At 39.2% G+C, this 25,933-nt stretch overlaps 2 protein-coding genes across 2 annotated transcripts; one reads left to right on the plus strand and one right to left on the minus strand.

The window, feature by feature from the left end:
- The first annotated feature begins 1,402 nt into the window (after positions 1–1,402).
- On the plus strand, positions 1,403–12,871 carry slc25a37 (solute carrier family 25 member 37). The gene is made up of 4 exons (XM_061767322.1): positions 1,403–1,736; positions 6,188–6,416; positions 7,226–7,282; positions 8,122–12,871. The coding sequence occupies exons 1-4, from the start codon at positions 1,542–1,544 to the stop codon at positions 8,646–8,648; spliced, it is 1,008 nt and encodes a 335-aa protein (XP_061623306.1). The 5' UTR covers positions 1,403–1,541; the 3' UTR covers positions 8,649–12,871.
- A 9,235-nt stretch (positions 12,872–22,106) lies between these two features.
- On the minus strand, positions 22,107–23,111 carry nkx3-1 (NK3 homeobox 1). Its single transcript, XM_061769295.1, has 2 exons — positions 22,841–23,111; positions 22,107–22,666 (listed from the first exon to the last, which is right to left on the minus strand). Exons 1-2 carry the CDS (start codon positions 22,995–22,997, stop codon positions 22,284–22,286), a joined length of 540 nt encoding a protein of 179 aa, XP_061625279.1. The 5' UTR covers positions 22,998–23,111; the 3' UTR covers positions 22,107–22,283.
- Between the last annotated feature and the right edge of the window lie 2,822 nt (positions 23,112–25,933).

Genomic DNA, 25,933 nt, shown 5'->3' on the forward strand with positions numbered 1-25,933 from the left:
GTTACATGATTTCAATATAACAATGTTACATGATGAGCATTTTTAAGTTAATTTTGTATTCATTATACCCATTTTGTCCACATAGGGCAGTTTTCTCTTCACTCATTTAAATATTTAGTTTTTTGGATTATGGATTTTTTTTTTAAATTCATGTTATTTAATAATTTTTCTATTCATTACTAAAATTATTTTTAACTTACTGCTATATAATTTTGCGAATATTATTTTCCCTTGTATCTACATTTTGTTCCTCATGGTTTGCATTCTGCTTATACAGTAATGGGTATGGAAAAACCACAATGTTGGGACCTCATCGAGACGACTTCTATTTACTACTGTATATACTGCTTCTATTCTATAATCTATTTGTTTTTATCAGGCTTTCTCCTGAGGTGACCAAGCCCACTTATCTATACCAGCAGCAGTGTGTGATAAAGTCCTCATACTTATTCAAAAGTCTCCATGACAATATTTAAATAGAACTACTATTCACCTAGAAAGTGACTGGATGCCCCATACGCCTGTAATCTATCTTATTTTATTTTATTTTACTGTATATCAATGTGAAAGACACAATAGAGGCGCTGCAGGATATTCTCGATGTCACCGAATGATTTTGTTTTTGATAATTTTAAATGTGCAACATTTATTTACTTTTTATATTTGTTTTATGTTTAACGTTTTATTTTATTTTTGTAGATCACTTTGTTTCAGTTGTTGTTTTCTCATCCATCCATCCATCCATTTTCTGTACTGCTTATCCTCACAAGGGTCGCGGGAGTGCTGGAGCCTATCCCAGCTATCATCGGGCAGGAGGCAGGGTACACCCTGAACTCGTTGCCAGCCAATCGCAGGGCACATACAAACAAACAAACAACCATTCGCACTCACATTCACACATACGGGCAATTTAGAGTTGTCAATTAACCTACCATGCATGTTTTTGGGATGTGGGAGGAAACGGGAGTGCCTGGAGAAAACCCACGCAGGCACGGGGAGAACATGCAAACTCCACACAGGCGGGGCCGGTGATTGAACCCCGGTCCTCAGAACTGTGAGGCGGCTCTAACCAGTCGCTCACCGTGCCGCCTGTTGTTTTTTCAAGTGCTCTATAAATAAAATTGAATTGAGTACAGAACCTATTTAAATTTTTTAATTGAAATGTTATTTATATTTTTATTTCATATTTTGAATACAGTGTGTATGTCAAAAAGCTCATGTATGTGAACGAAAAATTTCAACTTTGTCAAAAGTCTAAATGAGAGCTCGTAATGGATGAGACCATGACAGCGGGAGAGACAAGTGTCAGAGAAAAAAACCTCTCATTGGCCACCTCAATACAAAAGCCCGCCCACTTTACGAGCATCCGTCATCCGATTGGTTAGTTTTTCCGGGAGCTACACCTTTTCTGGGAAAACATGACTTCGGTTCTCCTACTACAGTAAGTAGTGACGGTTGATGATGTTGTGGCTGTCCACGCTCCCGATAACACCCTGACAAGCGGTCCTCGGAGTCCAGGGAGGAGGGGGAGCTCGCCACGCATGGAGTTGAGCTCGGAGCGTGTGCTGGCACCGCTGGAGATGTCGCAGACGGCGAGCCAAGGTGGCGAGCCCGCTCCGGGCGACGGCGACTACGAGAGCTTACCGCCTCATGTCTCGGTGACGACGCACATGACAGCGGGCGCAGTGGCTGGAGTTCTGGAGCACACGGTCATGTACCCCGTGGACTCCGTCAAGGTAACGGACGCACACCTACCACACCTCCTTCTAACCCGACTCATGCCACCAACTTGGCCATTATTCACGTTTCAAGTCCACAGCACCACAGACGGCTTTGTCGGCTGGCTACGTACTGCAGTACATGGCTAACAAGCGTTAGCTTTAAATTATCCAACTTGCCTGACCACAGTTAGCTTGTGATGTTTAGCTCATTTCTGCAGGCTAGTTTAGAGGGCGCTAGCTAACGTCGATAGCATAAACAAACTTCGTTGTTTTTTTTCCTCCCCAACCCGACAGTTTACCGCTCAGTTTAGCCTCTGTCAGTGTGACTAGGAAGTTTGTTGCCAAGTCTCGGTTGATGGCTAGCAATAAACTTCATTATATTTTATTTTTTTTAACTTAACAATACCTTATACAATTATGCCTTGACTTATGAGTACGATACATTGTGTAACCACAATTGTAACTCAAATAACTCTTCTCTCAAAACAGTTTCTTCCATTGAAATGAATGAGAATACAGTAATCCCCCTTCCATCGCTGGGGTTATGTTACAGAGGACCCACACAATAAGTGACAATAATGTTTTTTTTTTATAGCATTTATTTCACTTAAAAACGTTAACATCTTTAAGCACACTGTAACTTTTCAGGTCGGTGTGGTGAAGAGAAGACGAGAGACAAAAATCCACATCCACGCCAATGCTAGGGATCTAAAAAATGCTCGTCGTTTATCAAAAAAAAATAAAAATAAAAATCTACAAGCCCGGTGATACAAAGTCCGCATGGTCAAACATGAACTGAGGAATTAACCATGCGGCGCCTAGGATTATGGGTGAGTTGAATAGTCCAAAAAAAAAAAAAAAAAAAAAAAAGGAGCGTAGCAAAACACATCTTTCTTCCAACAAGGCTGTCCATCAACTGGTGGGAACTTGTCGGCGACATACACCAAAAGACCACATTCCCCATACCGTTTTCACAACACTTTTTAAACAATCCAAATGCATATAATATATTGAGAGAGAGCACAAGAGCAATGCATGGCTTAGCAAATTTGTGTGTTGTGTTGGGGACCCCTAAAATAAAAGCATTTTCACCAGGATACACATGCTTGCAAACATTGGTATGTTGTTGAGCATGTTGATAGCCCAAGAAAGAGTGCTCTGGCCCTAATAATAAAGTTACTAACCTATTAGTGTAACTATTCACATAGTCTTGTATTGTATTGTGGAATAGTGTCAAGTCTTCCTGTTTCTGTTAAAATGTTAGTTATAGACCCTAAAGTCTAGCAATCATTGACATGATGTAAGTCAGGGTGCTAGCCACTAATGTGATATATCTGAAATAAGTTTCTGTAGCTTTGGAAAGGTATAAAAATCACAACTAACATGTATTTATTAGGATTGAGAGTGCATTATTCGTATTAATCACAATGTCTGCTTATTATTTATATTTTTAGAGTTTTGATGTTTGAGTTTCCAATCATCACGTATGGTTAGTGAGCATCCTTCTCACTTGGTGTCCAAATAATAAACATAATAAAATATTATACTTTGGCAGAGGAGTAACACTCATTGCATTGCTCCATGTTATTTTCCAGATGAGTTCTAACTGGAAGGTCCGAAGAATCAAGTTAGTTTGTAGCAAAGTCGTACAATTTGGAATATGGCCAACATTTTCAGTAATGTGTGCCGATCACATGCTTGTTGGAAGGTTTTTTTAGCGCTCATAACCCATATTTTTACTCTCAATTCAAGACAAAAAAATTGGCGAAATGACAGCTCGTTTATCGGGTCAGGTCACTCGTAAATTGAGGTACCACTGAACTTCTTTTTATACTTGCATGACAAATAGGAATGTTTAAAAAGTGACATTTGCCTTCATTGTTAAAGGTAAGGGATTATTATTATTATTTTTTTTTTTAGGTTTAGCCACTTAAAGAAGTTAGCATAGGTTTTTTTTGGTTTTGTTTTGTTTTTTGGTTTTTTTTACACTTGTGTGACAGTTACGAATATTCAAATATGACATAAATTAAAGTTAAATTAAGGTTTCTCATGGTGAAAGTTATTTCATATATAGACCGTTATTTCAATTAGACATATGGTATTTCTGTTTCTGTTATTTCCTGTTAGAAAAATGATTCAAAATCTGAGCAGACATGATGTTCCACTATCCACTCTGAATGTTGCTAAACTCTCCTCCATTACTCAAACTCCTTTTGTCATTTCCTCTTGAGCAGATTTGGATTATTTTTTTTTTTTCCAAGTGCCGTAACAGCCACAGTCGTACTTAGCTTCTACTGGGAATAAATGTTAGGTGTGTTTATTTGGAGTCCAGTGGACCTGCAGACTATTGCCTTGACCTCCCAAGATATCAAACAAGGCACACCTAGAGGTTTGCGCCAATAGTGTGGAAGGTGTGTGTGTTGGGGCCTTATCTGTGTTACACAGTCTTGAAATCAACCTCCCACAGTGAAGGGTGTGCACGTCATCGCCCTTGTAAAGTGTTGATTAGGAAATGGCCAGAATCGAGGCTCTACTACAACTTTGACATGGTTTACCACTGGATAGTGAAAGTCTGACACCATAACTGTATGTAATATACTGTAGCTGAAAACAGGAAGGAATTAACCACTTAAATGAAACAAATAAGTCAATGTCACTATGAAGTTGTTTTAGTGTTCTCATTAGAATCAGTGTCATCATAAAAATGTAGCAGAATAATGAAACTCAGAAGTGGCCAAACATTTGCACGCATACCAGTGCAATAATAAGTCTCTTAAAATTTGTTTCCTTCATGTTATGCAATTTTTTTCCCCCATTGGGTATACAGCTACGAGATTTTGGCATATCCCACACACTGCCCAGCTAACTACAATGTGTGTAATAAGTGGTTAAATAAGACTAAATTCTGCCATTTTGGGGTAACTGCCCCTTTAAGAAACCCTCTGATGTTTTCACTGAAATTATTACTACCATTTATTCTTTCTTCAGTGGAGGCTGAAACAGTGGATAGTTACAGAGTAAATATTGTCACTTATGTTTCTTATTATTCATCATATTACGTGTGTAGTTGGAATCTTTGAATGCTTCGAACTATTGTTTCAATGCCATTGTCGTACTGAGCGGAATAATACTGCCTGGAGGAGTTGTGTCATAGCGTGGATGGAGCACAACTTCCTTTAGTTGATGTTATGTTTTTCATTTTGGCTCTATTCTGTATAAAGTATGGATTCTTATTCAGTTTATTTTAAGGGTTTTGATTGCTAGATCAGAATAATAAAGTGACTTATTGCCCTTGTAAGAACAATGTGATTTGTGCAGGTCTAATTGACATACATCAACATCAACCAAGATTTCCCACATCTGTATTAAATGGAAACGTAATTGTACTTTATTGTGAGCACAAAAAGGAAGGAAAACACATTGGAACATGCCGAGGAAGATAGACCGAGCCTATCTTCCCCAGCCAGCGCCGGCTCCATCTCCCCGCAAATAAAAACAGTCTTTGTGCTGTGCAGATAACTTGGCATGCTGGACTAAAACAAAGCGTTGCCTTGGCCTCACACACCAGACCGTCATTCTTCTGACTAAAGAGCCCTCAGCCGTCACAACCAAGTGACTACATTTTAGGCAACAATACATCCTAAAAGTGGGGTTTGGCTCATAGCAGGTGTCCAAATTCAGGCCCATTGTCTTTAATAGACATGTATACCACATAGACTGAAAACAATATTTTTAGGGGCAGAACATGCCTTTCTGTGGTCTTTAACTTACCTAAAACCAGTGGTGGGAAGTATAATGATTTTACTAATACTTAAGTAGATTTTGGAACCTATGAAACAACCTGCATGCGCAGATGTCCAAAATGCACATAAATAACTCCACAAGGTTCAAAATCGGACAATGAAAACACTGAAGTAACCCAAAATACATGAATAATGCTCTTTTGCACAATGCATATACCGGCACTATATACCTACTGGGGGCGTGCCTTTAGCATCCTCTTTCAGATGCACCCTTCCTCCTTTAACGTCCGCATGCTGTCCTCAGTAACGTCCGCCTTTCCTCTATATGAGCAGCGTGTCGGCAGGAAATGCTCCCAGTCAGTCAAGTGGAACGCTCATCAAAGTCACACAACATTTACAGATTTTGGAACTCTGTGCACACATAAGGCGCGTCATTATAAGGCACCCCATCCATTTTGGAGAAAATTTAAGACTTTTAAGTGCGTCTTATGGCCATGAAAATCCGGTACTGTATATCCAATCTGTATATTGCACTCTCTTTGCCAGATATTTGATAGATATCAGGTTTCTCCCCCCCCCCCCCCCCCACATTTAGAAGAGGCCTTATTCCGATCTTCCGATTCTATTTTGATGCGTTTTTCTCTTTACGCTACCATGACTCATATCCAGACTATGACGCTCTTGAGCAAAAGTCATAATCTTCGTGTCTTTTCATATTTTCAGACAAGGATGCAGAGCCTGCAGCCTGACCCCAATGCTCGGTATAGTGGCGTGTACGAAGCCCTGAGACGGATCATCCGCACAGAAGGTTTCCTCAGACCACTAAGGGGTCTTAACATCACCATGATGGGCGCTGGTCCCGCCCACGCGCTCTATTTTGCGTGCTACGAACGGGTGAAGCACTCCCTCAGTGACGTCATTAAAAATGGAGCCAACAGCCATCTGGCTAACGGTACGAAATGTCCTACCCTAAATATCATGATTTAAGTGTTAGTAGGAGAGCCCTTATGCATTTTTTTCCTGCAATTTAAAACTGTTTTCAGGTGTCTGTGACAAGCCTTTCCTCAAAATACCCTAAGGATCAATATTTATAACTTTCTTGTCTCGCTAAAGTTAGCCTGTTTATTTCTTGCAAGTGAGCGACTATACCCCGCCCCATATGCTGCTGGGCCAATGAAGCGTCCTGCTTTTGTTACCATGATGACTGGGGTAGAGCCTGAGCCTTGTGGCAAGAGTGGCTTCTACTTGCATGAGCACAGCCCATAATGACAGTAAAACCGTTTTCACTTGTAGAGGCAGCACACTGCATGTCCATGTGCTCAATGGACAAGCACACAGAAACATTTTCAGAAATTGGGAGACAGCAAAAGATTTGGTGTGTGGATTAATTTCACACTTAATGAGTGGGGACACAATCTACAGGCACTACTATTTTCATATTTTCAATTCGCACAATTGTCAAAAAAATAAAATAAAATAAATGTACCGGCATTACCAGATAACTAGCAACCCTTTACTGCTCAGTGACTTTTTTTAAATTGTTTTTAATTTATTATTATTATTTTTTTGTCAATGTCTTTATGTCTCAAAAGTGTTCTCTGTCAATTGACTGTCTGTTGTTGTACTAGACCGGCTCCAACTACCGGAGACAAATTCCTTGTGTGTTTTTTGGACATACTTGGCAAATAAAGATGATTCTGATTCTCATATATTCCATTAAAAGTAAATTGTTCATATGTCCTTTTACTATTGTCTTCACAGGTGTTGCAGGCAGCGTGGCCACTGTCCTCCATGATGCGGTCATGAACCCTGCCGAAGGTAAGCACAGCACAACGCAACACTAGTCCTTAAAAATATACTGTAAATATAAATTGTATTTTGTCTTCTGACAAGGACAGACTCATATGAATTATTAATCCAGTGTGATTGGACAAATAGCCTAAACCAAAATTGAAGGTATTGAATTTTGCTGTATTGCTATACATTAAAATAAATAAATAACTGTATAAAGTTTCACACTCATAAGCTAGTTCATTACAATAGTTACATACTGTAGGATGGCTTTGGGCCATCACCAACACGTTGACAAAACTGTTTGCTCACATCTGGGTCATTTGAGCTCACTGTGATAAGCGGTATTAGTCTCTCCCAGAACCATTTCTTGGGTGTGCTGTCCTTAGTTTAAATGCAATGTTACGCAAGATGTGTAAATACATACAATTCCTACATACTTCGGAATAGTTAAATCAAGCAAAACATTGCTTTTATGCAGTTGCGGGCATCCCCAAAATGAACTGAGCCATAGGTGTCGGTTCTGTAATTCAATATGTTTGTCTTCCACTGACAGTTCCATCGCTTCAAACTTCATTTTGCACTCCCAAATTTTCCATGGTAAAAACCGTTGGCACTATCTAAGCGTAAAACCCAGTTTTAAATGTTGTACTCAAAAACTTTTACACCTGACGCCAGCAGCACGCAGTCTGTTAGAGTAAGGGAACACACAATTTAGAGCACGCTATTTGGCGTCAATATGCCCACCAACAGTACGAGCAATCTGTTAGTTAACGCCTAATGAGCATTTTTTGCAGTCATATTCAATTTAGAAAAAGTGTACATTTAATTGAAGCTTCCTAAATGTTTCTGTCATCATGGCTCAGTGGTGAAGCAGAGGATGCAAATGTACAAGTCGCCCTATCGTGGACTTTGGGACTGCGTTCGCACGGTGACACGCACGGAGGGCGCAAGTGCCTTCTACCGCAGCTACAGCACGCAGCTGACCATGAACATCCCCTTCCAGGCTGTTCACTTCATCACCTACGAGACCATGCAGGAGTGGCTAAACCCTCACAGACACTACCACCCCGGCACGCACATTGTGTCCGGGGCCGCGGCCGGCGCCATCTCGGCCGTCGTTACCACGCCTCTTGACGTGTGCAAGACGCTGCTCAACACACAAGAAAATGTGGCGCTCAGCTCCATGAACATCAGCGGCCATTTGTCGGGAATGGCCAACACTTTCAGGACAGTGTACAAGCTCGGCGGATTGGCGGCTTTCTTCAAAGGGGTGCAGGCTCGAGTAATATACCAGATGCCCTCCACGGCCATTGCCTGGTCCGTGTATGAGTTCTTCAAGTACTTCCTGACCAAGCAGGAGGCGAGACATGCTTCCTGGAACGTAAAGTGAACGTGGCTGCTCAGTGATGTTTGAGGAAGTCGGCGAGCTGTGACACACCTTCTTGTTACTGGACTGACGTCGGCACGTTTTTTTTTTCTTTTCACAATGACGTCACTCAAGGGCAAATGAATCGAGGACAAATTCACACAGTCGTCTTTCAACATTCTTTCCTACACACATAACCACATTTTCTTAAATGATGTTTAGAGTTCTTACTATTTATTTATTTGTGTGACTTGTATTTTACTGGGTGCAGAAGGAAGCAACACATCGCTGCTTTATTTGTTTTACTTCTGTGTATTTATAAGGAACAAGCAAACTCACCCTTTTTTCCACTCCCAACGGAAAAATGAATCTTCCAACTTCCAAGTGCCTCTTTTGCTCTTTAACAGAGCAAATCTTTCCGTTTTTAAAGCAATTTTTTCCAATTTTCTTTTATTTTTTTGACATTTTTGCCATTAAGGATGGGCATTTGACTTAATTTCCTTGATCCGCAATGATTTTTTTAAATTGTATTTTAACGCAATTTATGAAAGATTTTCTCTGAATGTTCTGAACTCCTGTTTCCATGGCAGCGCCGTATTGAGCTGAATAGATCTGTGTAGATGTACTGTAGCTCAACTTCCCATCGCTGACATCCCGTTAGGCTGTACATTAAACAGCAAACTAGCCTTGACTGAATCAACAGCGCACCTGCTGGTTGCACTCAAATATTACGTTACATTTTGCCACCGATCTTTCATGATAGGCGGAACGATGTAATTGTGGTTAGCGCATCTGCCTCACAGTTCTGAGGTTTGTGTTTTGAACTCCGGCTTTCTCCCACATTCCAAAAACAGGCAAGTTAGGTTAATTGCAGACTAAATTCTCCATAGGTGCCGTGTTGGGAAAGTTTATTTTCTACACAAACTAGTTCAAAGTTCAGTTCTTTAATTTTAAAATGAACTAGTTCAGTTAATAGTTTATCATTCAAAAATCTAAAATAAGTTTACTGTTAAAAAAAATGAACTAGTTCATAATTCTTTTTTTTTTTTTTTATTTCCTCGTTATGTTGGTGACGGGCTATTTCTCATCTAAATCCAGGCATTTCCCCATTGTTGCCACCCTTCCGATCCACACTAGTAGCCAGCTGCAGCTTTCACCCTACAGGTCCTGAAACTTGTTGCTTGAATGGTCTTTTTTTTTTTTAAATGAAGAATTAAAACAAAAGTAGGACTATAGTCTTTAATATGCAAACACCCTACACAGTATGACAGGGACGATGATGAAAGTTGCATTCAGTCTCCGACATTGTTCACTTTGCACTCGTTCAGGTACAGCACTGCATAGGTGTGAATGGTTGTTTGTCTACATGTGCCCTGCGATTGGCTGGCAACCAATCCAAGTTGTACAGTGCTGTGAAAAAGTATTAGCGCCCATTTTCAAATTATGTTTTTGCATAATTTCCCCACTTTGTTTAAGATCATCAAACAAATGTAAATATCAGACAGATAGATAACCCAAGTGAATTTAAAATGCTGTTATTAGATGATTTCATTTATTAAGGAAAAAAAAAAGTGATTCAAAGTTACCTGCCCCTGTGTGAAAAAGTAATTACCTCCCTTGTTAAATCATGAATTAACTCTGGCTAATCATAATTTTTGGTTAATTTTCACTGATCACACCGAAGCCTGATTACCTGCAGACCTGTTCCATCAAGAAATCACTTAAACAGAATCTTTCCTGACAAGATCAAGTGAGACAAAAGATCTAAAAAAGCTGCAACAAAATGACACGATCCAAATAAATTCCAGAACAGTCAAGAAATAAAGTAATTGACATCTGTCAGTCTGGAAAGGGTTACAAAAGCCGTTTCTCAAGCTTTAGGATTCCACCGAACCATAGGGAGAGCCATTATCCTCACATGGAGAAAACATGGAACAGTGGTGAACCTTCCCAGGAGTTACCCCAAGAGAACAGCAATGACTCATCCAGGAGGCCACAAAGGAACTCAGGACAAACAACATAAAGGCTCATTTTGATTTTGCAAAAAAACTTCTCACTTTTGGGAGAGTATTATATGGACTGACAAGCTGAAAGTTGACCTTTTTGAAAGGTGTGTCTCGTTACATCTGGCTAAATGTAGCACATCATTTCAGAAAAAGAACATCATACCAACAGTCAAACATGGTTGTGGTAGTGTGATGGTCTTGGGCTGCTTTCTCCTTCAGCACCTGGACAACTTGCTGTGATTGATGGAACCATGAATTCTGCTGTTTAACAGAAAATCTTGGAGAATGCTGAGCCATCAGTTTGTGACTTCAAGCTGAAGAGCGCTAGGGTTCTGCAGCAGGATAATGATCCAAAAACGCACCAGCAAGTCAACTTCAGAATGGCTTAAAAAACAAAATGAAGGTTTTAGAGTGGCTTGGTCAAAGACCAGACTTGAGTCCGATTGAAATACAGTGGCATGACCTTAAAATCATCCTCGAAAACCCTCCATTATTGCTGTATTCAAACAATTGTGTAAGGAAGAGTGGGCCAAAATATCTCCACACAAATGTGAAAGACTCGTTGCCAGTGATAGAAAATGCTTGATTTCAGTTGTTGCTGCTGAGGGATGGCCCAACCAGTTATTAGGTTTAAGGGGCCATTACTTTTCCACACAGGGTCAGGTTAACTTTGAATAGTTTTTTTCCCCCCCTTAATAAATGAAATTACCATTTAAAAATAGAATTTAAAGTTCACTTGGGTTATATTTTTCTGATATTTACATTTGAATGATGATCTTAAACAAAGTGGGGAACCTATGCAAAAATATAAGAATTTGAGAAGAGGGCCAATACTTTTTCATGACACTTTGTTCCACCTCTCCCCCAAAGTCGGCTAGGCTCCGTCACACCCGCAAATCGAATGATAAAAAGGACGAATTGATGTACAATTAGGACATATCAAGGATTGATTAATCAACAGTCCCACTAAGTCCGTTCACAATTCTTGAAGATCAATGAATTGATGGCCTGCCCATCTCTATTTGTCCCTATAGCTGTTAAATCACACACACTATACAGAAGAGAGCCACTGCTGTTGTAGTGGTACATTCCCCTGACTTTCGTGCGGGCAGTGTGGGTTCAGTTACCACTCAGTGACGGTGTGAATGTGAGTGTGAATGGTTGTTCATGTCTATCTGTGCCCTGCGACTGACTGGCGACCAGTTCAGGGTCTATTCTGCCTTTCGCCCGGAGTCAGCTGGGATAGCCTCCAGTGCTCCGCGACCCTGAAGAGGATAAGCGGTATTGAGAATGGATGTATGGATATACAGTCCAGTAGACTCGACACGGGGCAGCTCTTGGAGGTCTGAACATGGCTTGTCACAGACCTGAATAACAGCCTTTGTGATTGAACATAAATGTTCCAGATTGTATTGTATATCAAATATGAAATATAGATTTTACTCATAATTTTTCACTCCATTGCTATTTTTAAGCCATTCCTGCATCTCTAAACAGAAAAAAAGCCACATCGTAGTGTTTATTTTGGTCAATGTGTACAACCCACCAAAGACATTGTATCAAATGGTATTTTTTTATGCATCTGCTTTTTAACCCGAAGCCCTCCACCAAGTCCACTCCATTAGCCCTCCTGACTCACATCCAGACGCTTATTTTTGTGTATGTTTACAGTCACATTGTGGTGACCACTCTGCATGTCCCTTCCTGCTCAGCATTGTTTCAAAAATGGATGGCAGCTTTTTTTTGCGCTCAATATCTACCCACCCGAATAATGGCAGTTGAAGAGGAACCGTTTTGTTTTTTGGGGTTTTAGTATGTTTTGATGTGTTTAATGATTGCAGTTTTTTTATCATTCAATCTGTATACACACTTTATATAAGCCATAGTTGCGCTTGCAGAATTTCCCATGAGCAAATGCGAATTCTTTCTTTGAAATTTATATATGCATTTGCGTCATCTATGTTTTGTGAGGTAATCATGTCTCCAATCCAAGTGAAGAAAATATGCTCGCCATCTCTCTGTAGGTCACTCTAGCGCTGCATACACAGCACACAGTGCAGAATAGTGATGTGTGCTTGTGTGGGTACATATATATATATTTTTACATGTAAATATGTTACGCTGTTTACGCACAAATAACTGAAATGGCGTTGGAATGTTAGACCATGCATGCAAGTAATCATTGCGACAATGCTGCTACAGCATGTAACACTGGAGCTGAAATAAACAAGTGAGATATGATGGGATTGGTGTCTGTGCTTTATCAATATTTGTTTTATTTAATCAAAGCCTCATCCAAGATTTGCTTTCAGATATGTGTTAACCAACAAGAAAAACAGCTCACCCAGCCTCCAAATTGTCCAATGTGTCAATCTGTCATGATCACAGCAGGGGGCAGTATAGGACTATATTGCAATTCTAGATGCCCCTGCATTAAGGAAGAATGAGTCATGTAAAGTCACATGACCTGTCACTTTCACAAGACCTGAACCCCTTCAGCATTCCACATATACCACACAACCATGGACAATCTCAAAATCAGGATCACATAATATAGTCTAAGAATCCAGTTTTCTACATTTGCTATATGAATGTTATTGAATTTGCATGTATGACCTATGCTTACATATTTGTGTTGTAACTCACACATCCAGTTCTGTTTTGAATGGGCATATTTTTTTTGGTGTGCAGTTTTAGTTGTAGTGTGTTGGACCCTCTCTAAAATGAGATGACTCATCTTAAAGTACAATTCCATAACAATAAAGGTTTATATACTTGGCATAATACCAGTTAGGGGCGTAGCTAGTCATTTGGGGTGTCAACGCAAACCCAGTCATGGGGCCATCCACAGCCACTTGACGCTGGATCACGGGCTATTGATTTAAAAAACTGAAAAGCTATGGCATCAAAAGTATTGCACCAACATGGTTAAGCAGTTATTTACAAAGCAGGGGTCAATATGTTAAATGGAGTTAAATGTCAGAAATCACAAATACTACCAGTCACTTGTGGAGTGCCTCAAAGCTCTGTGTTGGGCTCATTAATGTTTAATCTATACATAAATAATATGTGAAGTAACAGATAAAATCGAAAACCGTCTTATTCGCAGATTGCACTAATTTATTTTGTTCTGGAGACAACTTGGAACATCTGGATACTGTTGAATATGAACTAGAAAAACATTAGTTTGATGTAAATAAACTTATTTGAAATTTAAATAAAACAATGTATCATATTTGGAAATTGACCAGTGAACGCTATGAAAAGACTCATGATAAATGGCAGAGAATTGAAGAGTATCTGTTCCAACATTTATTGGAATATTAATCAACAAATTATGCTGGAAGTTTCAAAATTTCAAGACTTATCTGACTATAAAAGTATCCAAATTATGTTTTGAGCAGCCTCTTATACATTACTTTCCAGTATTCAGAAACTGTTTCAATCGAAGAGAACTAACTATACACTTAAACACTTAACCTTAAAATTAAATAATAATAATAATTAATAAAAGACCAACAAGAACCAATGCTAAACTCCACTGAATTACCTTTAAAGGTGGACTAATTGTTAAAAGGAGCAAACTGTGTCAGACATACTGTGAGCTAAATTGAAGAAAACCCTTAAATTCCAAATATTGAATGGCTATGAGAAAAATCCATCAATCTCTGCTTTATTGCTTATTTTCTTTTCTCAGCATTATTATTATTTTTTTCTCCTTCTTGTACAACTTTGAACTCGACACACTTGACAAACTGAAATTAGAGACTTTTTGCTGTGAACGATGTCTGAAACTAGGGGGTAGGACTAGAAGTCTTATGACTTCTTACTATCCCTTTTGAACATGATTGTTAAGGATCAAATCTATTTTAAATGTTTATTTTAATCTGTTTTATTTCAATTTGTTTTTTTAATCAATATGATTCTTTGTGTGGCGGCACGGTGACCGACTGGTTAGAGCGTCTGCCTCACAGTTCTGAGGACCGGGGTTCAATCCCCGGCCCCGCCTGTGTGGCGTTTGCATGCTCTCTGCGTGGGTTTTCTCCGGGCACTCCGGTTTCCTCCCACATCCCAAAAACATGCATGGTAGGTTATTGACAGCTCTAAATTGCCCGTAGGTGTGACTGTGAGTGCGAATGGTTGTTTGTTTGTGTGTGCCCTGTGATTGGCTGGCAACCAGTTCAGGGTGTACCCCGCCTCCTGCCCGATGACAGCTGGGATAGGCTCCAGCACGCCCGCGACCCTAGTGAGGAGAAGCGGCTCAGAAAATAGATGAATGGATGGATTCTTTGTGTGCATGTTTTTTTTCTTGTCATGTTCAATAAATTTATATATATTAAAAAAAAGTTGTTAGTTTGACAAAAGGTGATTATGTAATTTAGGCCACTTTGAAATCTGTTATAATTATCTGACAGCTATTAGTTATGTTTCCCATGTCCAGTAAATATTATCACCAAAAACATTTAATATTAAAGGAAGAGTATGCAAATTTTCAAAATGCTTGCAAGAATTTAATCTAGCCCCATTTCAGTTCCTGCCCCCGCCTGTGTCTGCACAAGCTCACTCAACGAAATAGAACCAGGAAGACTCCCCGTCGCTCCTCTTCAGCGGGTCGTCGGTGCGCTGTGAGCAGCCACGGCGAGCGAGAGGCTTGATCCCCCGGCTGGTTCCTTTGAAAAATGTTTTCTTCCAAGTTCTTTTCCACTGCCTCACGATCGGCTGTGAGCAGCCACGGCAGCCAGCACGACGCTCCGACAACCCGGCTGGCTAGGCTTGATGTTGTATTTTTGGGGAGTATACATCCGTCCATCCATTTTCAACACCGCTTATCCTGGTTAGGGTCGCGGGACGCTGGAGCCTATCCCAGCTGACTTCGGGCGAAAGGCGGACTACACCCTGAACTGGTCGCCTGTCAGTCGCATGGCACATATAGACACGGACAACCATTCGCACTCACATTCACACCGTCACTGAGTGGGAACTGAACCCACGCTGCCTGCACCAAAGTCAGGCGAGTGTACCACTACACCATCAGTGACTGGGGAGTATACAATTAATTGAAATATAACAGAAGTGCTCAACTTACCCGACGACTGTGAGAACGGTGAAGTGCCGAAGCTCAGCCATGTTGACATCTCAGCTCAGACATGATTGTTTTGAGTGAGAGAGAGGATTCCAATTCCTCCTTCTTAACTTTTGTTGCTACCCAGAGTTAAATAACCCGGCCAAGAAACTACACTTTGCGAGAGGCCGCGTGTGTCCCCGTGAGCCTGTGTGTGTCCACATTACCTGTGGCTAGAATTATACCCAGAGCACAAGACCCTAAATTTGACCTATTTAATACTGCCTTTAAACCTGAAGAACATGACCTGGGTACTTGACCGTGGACTACATTAGACCTGTTGCACTTGCTAGAGACCTGAATCACCATTTGTACTAGCTTCAAAATTGATCCAAATGACCTGGGACTTATTTGAAATTTGTGGTAATGATTACGATCTTTAGACCAGGATCACTTTATGTGCGGGCTAGCTTGGGACCTATAGGACCTCCGAGACACCTACAGGTAAATCACATAACCTTGTATTTTCTCAAGACATGAACCAAATTACCCACTTGGGCCTTCCTTTAGACCTGGATCTCTAGACCCAGAACCAGCATTTAGCTGCTTGAGACCTGACTCACAAGATCTTGAACGAGCTCCAAATTTGAGTTGCATGACCTGGGACTTGTTGGTGACCTTGACCACTAGAATTTAGCATGAGACCCAACATGGCCTGAAACTTTCTCAAATGAACCAAATGACCCACCTGACACTAGATCAGTGATTTCCAACACATATTTTACAATTGAAAAATCTCGCGGCACACCAACAAACAAAAATGTCACAAAAAGTGGATACATTAATTACTGTATGTAGTTCCAGCCATCTAATAGAAGAACATTTATTTGTTCTGTCTGTCACTTTGGCTCACTGGCATAAATAGATAAATAAATATATACATTATTTCTTGGAAGTAAATAATTTTTTGAGCAAGTAAGTAAAATTTGATATTTCCCGTGGCCCACCTGAAGAGCGCTCAAGCCACACCGGTTGGGAATCACTGCACTAGATTTAAACCTGTCACACTATACCTTGAACCAACCTGAAACTGGTTTGACTTGCTTGAGACCTGGATTGCATGATCTTGAATCAGCATAAAAATTGAGCCACATGACCTGGTTAGAGACCTGGGACTACTTTTCGTATTACATGACCTGGATCTATGTTGGGACGAGGACCAAATAACCATGATCTATCTTAAGACCTGGACCACACAATCTGAGATATTTCTAACACTTACCATATAACCTACCTTGAGACTTGGACCATAAATGCCCTTTAAATGACCTCACTTTGCTCAAAATAATTCTGGTAGTGGTTCTTCCTGTGCTGGCTGTCATTTATTGGACTGTTTACATGAAGGTAGATACTTGCTGTTATGCCACGATGGAAAAACAAGGCTGATCTGTTGTTCTTATCGGGATGCAGACAGTGGCAAGCTTTATTCGGAGCCAGCATGTCCCAGCACACGTACACAGGTGGTGTAGAAGAGTTGTCCCTGATGTGTCCATGTTTATGTTTATCTGAGACCTACAATGGATGCTCATGTCTCCTTGTCTGCTTAATCTGCAGTCCATTTGCTCGACTACTTTTCGTCTTTATACCTTAGATAAGAACTGAAAAATTACAACAGCCTCTTCTCTCAATGCATGCTGGTCTTAACACACAAGCATCCACACAGTGATAACTATTGGGTACACTGGATGCAAAAGGATGTCCACTGCCTTGCTGCCTGGTAACATGGGGGATCCAGTTACATTATCCAAGGAAGTTTATGATAGTGGATGAAAAGATGAGGGCTGGTTCAAAACGTCTTATCGGGCCCACCAAATTTGTCAGACAGTCACGGCACATTGCAGCACTGACAAAGGCTTCCTTTGTGGTCAGGTTTGGTTTTCTCTTCATCACTTGATGAAGATCTGCTGATCCTTCAAAGACACGGTTAACCCTTTATAGGCCACTCATGCGTGGAAAGACAATATTTGAATCCTAGTCGATTACGTGACTTGACGAATTGAATGCTGTTCATTTATTAGTGAGTTTTCAAGTCAGTGTGAAGAGAACTGTCTACCTCACCCTCTCACATACAATTCATACACATATACACCTCCCATAAGGTGCTACTAAGCCAGTGCAATTAGCAATTACCATGACACGCATTACATGCAGAACAAACATGCTGTATATGTTGGAATTTTAATAAAAAGTGCTGCTATATGCAGTGTTGAGCTTTTTTTTTTTTAAAAACAATCTAGAACAATATAATTTACTGAACCATATGTATCTTGACAACACAGTGATGTATGCGTTTAGCACGTTTGCCTCGCAGTTTGTTAGAATGTTGGCTTCCACATTCCAGAAGCAAGCGTGTTAGATTAACTGAAAACTCTCAAATTGTCCTTAGGTGTGAATGTGAATGGTTGTTGCACAGATTTGAATTGGTAGATATAACACCCTCCTTTTGAACTGCGTGCCTACGGCGAGACTAAGAGAGAAAAAAATTGTTGTGAATGTACCTTTAACTGACAATGGCAATAAAATGATTCTGATTATTATCTAGGAGGGCCAAAGTCATCTGTGCATTCCATCTGTGTGGCTGGCAAGAAAACCAAAAAGACCAACGATGCCGGTACGGTGTGCTGCATACGATTGCGTACAACGCTGTACAATTATGACAAGGTAAGCTGGAGTAACCTTTCACAGATAAAAATATTTATTTTCAAACGTTATGTATTGATAGCACACACTTTGACGTTGGCAAAAAAGTAAACCTCATGAAAATCGGTTGAGAAATGAGCAAGTTAATGTCAATGCATTGCCTTTGAATTGAATGTCGACCTCCCCAACATGGCTGCCACGTAGGCACGTGGGTTAGTCGCGCTGCTCCGGTGTGCTGGCATCGCTAGTCATCATATCTATGGATGGATGTTTGTCTATATGTGCCCTGCAGTTGGTTGGCGACCAGTTCAAGGTGTACCCCGCCTCTCGCCCAAAATCAGCTGGAATAGGCTGTCTGTCACTATATGCCCCCTGTGATTGACTGGCAACCAGTCCAGGGTGTACTACTGCCACGGTGGCTTCCTTAAACTTACATACTATTTACTATACTGAATTTGGAGATAAGTCGCAAAGCGCTGTACAGTAGTCTATCACAAACCTACGCTAACACAGTAGTATAGTTATAATTAAGATATATATTTTTTTGTATTTGTGTAAAATACTTTTACGCCATAGATATAAATGAATCAAACAAGAAAGAGTCAGTACGGCAGTAACTAAGCGTGCCTTCTTGTACCGTGTCACCACATATTCTTGAACCTGTGCGCAAACTGCCGGTAGTTAATTGCACACTGTTCATAACCTTGACACATCAATAACTGAGCATGCTTTCAGGTGCTGCGCGATGCTGATGCGCAAACATCATCGTGCGGCATTCGTAACCTCTGAAAAGTCATAATTGCAGTAAATATTTGTAACAAAAGACACTTCTACGTCACAGATATGAAACAATCGCACACAGCGAGTACAGTAACTGAGCATTCCTTGTGCCATGTGATGACGTATTCTTACAGGTTCATTGCGCACGTGTGTAACCTTGAAATGTCATGATAGTAAATACATGTATGAAAAATACTGTATTTGTAGACCATAACTATAAAACAATCAAATGCAAAACAGTAAGTACGACGGTAACTGAGCTTGCCGTCTTGTGCCGCGTGACGATGTGTTCTTTAGCCGCTGCATAAATTAGTTCATTGCGCATGCTTTGTAACTTAAAACGTAAAACGTCATATGTCAGGACCATCGTAAACTCTGGACAAATTACATGCCTCTGTTGTGTCATAGTGAGAGGTACAATGTTTCCTTACCTGATAAAGGGTTCCTTGTACCATTAACCACATTTTAAAGCCTAAATAAACAAAAATGTCATTCCGCGGTGTCCCTAATGGGAAGTCCTTAATCTAAAGGCACACATACTAATGCCTCAGTGCTTTTCATCAGTTACCTCTAAATCTAGTTGATCCAGGCGCTACAGGAAGAGATTCTTAGGCGCCTAAGAGGAGAGGGTAGCGTATCTGGCACGTTTCTCTTTGAGTCGCATGGTAAATGCGGGTGTTACAATGCCAAGCGCAATAAAAGTACGAACCCTTTAGCCTTATTACATTTCTGAAACGAAAAAGCTAGCATAGTTTCAAATGTCAACCAGTCAAGATTGTTACAAATGATAATACCAATCATAACAAGTAAATAAGCATTTTTATATTTCTGTAGCGTGGAGGCGCCTTAACTGTTATAGATCATTTGTATGAATTATTTGTTCTATCTACATCATCACCACACCCGTGACCTGTGTGAGGACAAGCGGGATGGAAAATGGATGGATGGATTTTAACCTGGGTGTCTAATTATATTACAGTACTAATTGAAGAAATGGTAAAAACAATGCTATTTGATTCCTTGCAGTGTGTCCAGTATGTAAACTGTCAATGAAGCGGGGTGCCAGTAGTGTTGTTGGGAATAAATTCTGAAAATGTCATGGTGCAAATGTAAGAATTTAGGTTGTAATGTAGTGTAGTGCTTCTGAGCGCGCTAAGGCCAATGTTACACTGACAAATTCCTTTATCGTGTTGTCAACATGTCTGCATGCGGCCCGCCCGCTGACAGACACCGGCAGATTACCGTCACATTCTCATGGCCGTCAAAACAGACGCTATCTGTCCTCTTCATGTCTAATTACCTGTTTACGCTGAGGGCGGCGCTGATAAGAAGTCGGTGTACAGTATATGGACGTCTCGTAAGTGAATCAGTTCTGTTTTCTTCTTCTCCTGGTTGACCCGCCGCTCACCGACTGGTCCGTCCACTTCGAATGATCGTACGGAGGAGAGGAGCCACTTGACAGGTTCTCCGCTTCATGCCCCGTTGGCATCTTGCGATGTTCACGCGCAGAGATAAGAAGAAGCTCTTTAAGATGTTTGTCTCAGTCGGGTTGTTGACATGGTATGATGTTGTGTGTGGCACTCTTTCTCCTATCGAGGTCGGGACGACTACCCGTGTGAACTCGCTACTCGGTTTGAACCTTTCGAATCGTGACGCAATCGTACCGTGTGACTCTCCAAACTTACTGTACATTAGTGGTTCTGTTAAAGGAATCTCTTTTCATTCCTGTGCACACAGTTACGCTATCACCCATACCTTTAGCTGGCCACAACCTGAGATTCAATAGAAAAAGTCCACTTTTAGATGTTTTGATTGGCTGAATGTAGTTTGTTGTTGTGTTTGTAGACCTCAGGTATATTTCATATTTTGGCTTATTGAGTTACGGTAAGTTAAAAGCTATATAGACTATTGACAAATTTGGGGTTAAAGTTCACACAAGAAAGTGATAAAAGACTGTACCTCTTTTTTATTATTTTTTTAATAAATTATTATTATTTTTTTTTTTAAACATTATGACAAAGAAAGTTCCAGAACAAAAATGATTCAATGCATGCACGTTCGACGTTCTCAAGCTATAGTTGATTAAAATGCTCTCGATCAGAGTGGTCACCAACCTCTTTGAAACAAAGCTACTTCTTGGGGACTAATTCATGCAGATGGCTACCAGTTACATACACACTTCTGAAATAAATTTGATCGGATTACCCTTAATTATGTTATTATTAATATTTAATGATATGCATCTATTTGAATACAATGATTTCCCACAGTAACTATCAACAGCGATTTAACAAGGTAGGAAACAGATGAATATCAATCTGCAACACTCTACTGTGTTTACATTTTTCAAATGATCACTTCTACAACATTCCTAGGAAATCACAATGGCCCATTACTGGAGAGCTATTTTGAGAGCAGTGGTCCTTGGGGGCTACCTGGTATGTGACCACTGCTCTAGATCATGCTCAACAAACCTTTAGTATTGTGCACAAACATTTCCTCAAAAGTGCCAGAGCTATGAATCATATATCAATATGTGGAAAAAAGGGGAAAATAAAAAATATTGTCATGAATATCTGTTAACACAACTTCTTGGAGTATTTTGACACTTTGTCATTTCCAATACCCATTCAACACACCTATTCACTTTAACTCATCATTTGGCCAGACTATGAATAATTGCAGGTTTTACTGTACATAAAATATAATTACAAAATGTTAAAAATAGCCCTCGGCACTAGCTAGTGTAATTGTGCATAACTATTCAATTATTATCTCTCGATCTAAATCGAGTATTATCTTTGTGAGGAGCTGATCTTTTTTCTTTTTCTTTTGGCACTTATAGATGAAATAAGTTACAAATGTTGCCTGTCTGTTCGTAATGATTGCAAGAATATATCCAATTTACTAAGGTTAAAAACATTGTAAAATGTATGGTTGTTAATTAAATCATTTAATAATTCGACATCTGTGTTGAGCAATTGAAGATCTCATTAGCCAAACAGTTTTTCTTCAAACATGAACAAATACAGACTATTATGGTCACAGCAATCAAATGGCACATTGGCATAGTCAGTGAACATTTTATTTGAATAATGGTGATGTTGTTTTTCACCACAACGCAGGCCTCCAGGGCCCGCCGTAGTCCCACAAGTAAGGTCCGTACTGATACGCTCTACAGAAAGAGCTTAAGAACACTGCCGGGTCCAGTCCATCTGCTTTGTACGTGTCCTTGAAGAACTCCGACGCCTGCTGCTTCCTCTTGGTTTTATACCTGCGGTTCTGAAACCAGATCTTCACTTGGGTCTCGGTCAGTCTTAACGCACCGGCCAGGTTGGCTCTCTCGGGGGCCGACAGGTACTTCTGGTGGTTGAACTTCTTCTCCAGTTCCAGCACTTGGAGGTGTGTGAACGCCGCTCGGGCGCGTTTGGGTTTTTCCGTGGATGCGAAGCCGCCCGGCTCGGACGTGCTGGGACAGGATCTGTCCAGAGATGCTGTGAAGTGGGAGAAAGGATCAGTCTTTCAGCTGGGAAATGATAATGATTTAGTGGGAGAAAGGATCAGTCTTTCAGCTGGGAAATGATAATGATTTAGTCAATAAATCACAAGAAAACACCAGCCTGAGCCAAATAGTTAGGCAATGAATTCCACTCAGATATTGCGCTCACCTGTGTGCGCCGCAAAAGATGACTCAGACAACTTTTTGCCTTCTTCCCATTCTTCCTTTGCATGGGTGCAGCATTTCCCAACAAAGCTCCCGTTGTCTTTCATGGAGAGGATGTCTTCGATGAGGAAGGACGTCCGAGGTTTGATGGGATCAGACATGTTACCATCCACTGGTCCACTAACGAGAGAGGCCTCTCGGAGTCGGAGGGTGCTGCAGTGCTGTGTTTTCTTCACACGTGTGGACACACACAAGCTTTTTATTCAAGTGCAGGGGCGGGTTTGTAAAGGAGGTGTGTACAACTCGCGCTGCTGAAGACTCGCCCAGTAACTTTCACTGCAGTTGGTTTGGACAATAATTAAAAACAAATAATACAAAGTTTAAAAAAAAAATATATATATATATATATATATTTAATGCATAAAATAGGAATGAATGAGAAAAAAAATACATTAATTCATTTTGAAAATATAAATTATTTGTGGAAATTAAAAAATATATATTTTCACTTGTGTAAAAAGTAAAACATTTTTTAAAAAAGATTATATTTAATGCATAAAATAATGAATAACAATAATACAGAAATTGATTTTAAAACAAATTCTATGTGAAAATGTAAACTATATTTTCACTTACATAAGAATTTTTTTTATAAAATAAAATAATTTATTTAAACTATAACATTTTTCAAGAATATATCTAATGCATAAAAGAGTAATGAATAAGAAACAAATACATCAATTAATTTAAAACAAATTACATATGAAAATTAAAAAATTAAAAATATATTCTCTTTCATAAGAAATAAAGAACGTTTTGAAAATGATTTTTAAAATATAAAATTTATAAATAGTAATAAATAAGAATAAAATATATTAATACATTTCAAAAATTTCTACTTGAAAGAAATATTTTCACTTACATAAACAGTTCAGAAATAAAATGTTAAGAAAATTACTAATATATAAAAATGTCTTATAAAAATGTAGAATTTAAACGATATACAAATGAATCGGTCTTCAAAATTAAATAATTAAAATGTTGCTAACAATAGATCATAATAATAAAAACAAATCTATAAAATATACAATTAATTTTAAATAATGTACAAATAGATTAGTTTTAAAATATGAATAAGAAGAAATAGAGCTAAATACGTTAACATTTTTGAATAAAATGTTTTAAAAATGACTAATATCTTAAAACGCATTAAATATAATTAAAATAATACACATGAATCTGTTTTAATTTTGGGGGAAAATATGAAGGTAATAAGAGATAAGAATAAAAATGTGAAAAGTCTATATAATATAAGTTAATCTTAAAACAATATGCTAATAAATAATTTTTTTTAAAACATGAAAAATAAAAAAAAGTGCAGAAAATGCAGAAAAATAAGGGAGTGCATTTGGCAAGAAATATTTTAAAATGCATAATACGTAACTATATTTACTTTTAAAAATTTAAATGCAACATAAAAATGGACGAAAGTATGTTAAAATAACAAACGTGTAATAATAGATCATAGTAGAATATGAAAAATGCAATAAATCAAAATAATAGCAGTCATAACATTAAATACTTGAAAGTATATACAATTAAAAATTACTACTAATAACAGATAAAAAAACAATTCTGCTTTTAAATAAAATATTGATTTAAAATTAATTAGATACACACAAAGTATCGTACTGTACAGTAATTTCCTCTTCATTTACTTCTGCTGTTTTACTGTTGCATGTTAATTATTTACCATATTACTTTCAAGACCAAGACTGCATTTTTAGTGGCAAAACTTGACTACTTAAAATACATTAATTAAAAAAAATATATATATATACTGTATACAATTCAACAGTATATACTATAAAGCCAGTTTATTGATTATTTTAGGTTTCAAATATTCATGTAGTTTTGGGAGTCCCAATGAACACTAATTCTGTGTCATACCTGCATTTTGTTTGTTGGTACTCCAGCATTGTTCTCCATGCAGCGCCTCAGCTGAGGGTCTGTGACACTTCCGGGGGGGAGGATGACCTGTCCTGGGGTGGGGGCACAGGTCAGAGTGGGTGGTCGTACCCACCGGACTGCGCTAATGAGTTTGGCACATTGTGACCGGCTCCTGAACGGACGCACTCTTTGTTTGGAAGTTGTTAGGTGGTTGTGGTGGATAACCCGAAAAACGATACATTTACTGGCGGGGTCTGTGCTCCTCTGGGAGTTCATGTTTCATTTGCAGAATGTACATTTCGGGGTGGTGACATCGTGGCCCTTACTCCCGCTGGCCCATTGCGGCATCCCTGCCTCAGTCACAGTGTAGTCAAATGAGTCTATATTCACACAGGATGCAGCAACAATCCAGAAATGTAAGGTCGTATTATATGAAACAAAGAGGGGGAGATTGTACTGTTCATTTTATTAGAAAAGTGTAAGCAAAGTCTAAAAAAAAAAAACCAAAGGAATAACAGAGAGTGCCCATCTCATGGTTAGGATTGTCACTGCTTGACAGGAGCCTGGTAGAGAAACCTTCACCCAAAAAGAGAAAGACAGAGAGAAAGGTGAACAATGGAGCTAAAAATAATTATCTACACACCCCTGTTCAAATGCCAGCTTTTTGTGATAAATAATCAAAAAATTAAATCAAGATAAATAATTTCAAAACATTTTTACTTTATTTTCTTTGTTAAGTGTGCACACCCTTTTATAACTTGGATGTGGCAGTTTTCAGAATTAACCAGTCACATTCAAACTTATGTTAAATGAGAGTCAGCGCACACCTGCCACCATTTAAAGTGTCTCTGATTCACCCTGAATGAATTTCTGATATTCTTTTTTTTTTTTTTGGCCGGAAGGTTTTGTGCTTGTAAAAAAAAAAAAAAAAAAAAGAAATTCTTCCAAGTTAAATGCAAATGTATTGAACTTAAAAATTACGTACAACTGAATTGTACTTAGGCAGTGAGTTTTTCATGCACCACTATAGGGAGCCCGTCTAGGACAGATTTGGTTGGAACACCCCCAGCCTCCTGCCATTCCTTTGAATTATACCAGCATGTTGTTGCTACGCTGGCTTCCGATTAGGCAAATTGAATCTTTTACT

This window comes from Phyllopteryx taeniolatus, chromosome 3, assembly GCF_024500385.1.
Source record: "Phyllopteryx taeniolatus isolate TA_2022b chromosome 3, UOR_Ptae_1.2, whole genome shotgun sequence".
In the NCBI taxonomy this organism is placed as follows: Eukaryota; Metazoa; Chordata; class Actinopteri; order Syngnathiformes; family Syngnathidae; genus Phyllopteryx; species Phyllopteryx taeniolatus.

What these genes read in the sequence shown, in the direction of transcription:
- slc25a37 (XM_061767322.1), top strand. Translation starts at nt 1,542, where the DNA reads ATGGAGTTGAGCTCGGAGCGTGTGCTGGCACCGCTGGAGATGTCGCAG. An exon ending in CAACAGCCATCTGGCTAACG is followed by an intron (nt 6,417 to 7,225) that starts GTACGAAATGTC and finishes TTGTCTTCACAG; the next exon opens with GTGTTGCAGGCAGCGTGGCC. An exon ending in GGTCATGAACCCTGCCGAAG is followed by an intron (nt 7,283 to 8,121) that starts GTAAGCACAGCA and finishes ATCATGGCTCAG; the next exon opens with TGGTGAAGCAGAGGATGCAA.
- nkx3-1 (XM_061769295.1), bottom strand. Translation starts at nt 22,997, where the DNA reads ATGTCTGATCCCATCAAACCTCGGACGTCCTTCCTCATCGAAGACATC. An exon ending in ATCTTTTGCGGCGCACACAG is followed by an intron (nt 22,667 to 22,840) that starts GTGAGCGCAATA and finishes CCCACTTCACAG; the next exon opens with CATCTCTGGACAGATCCTGT.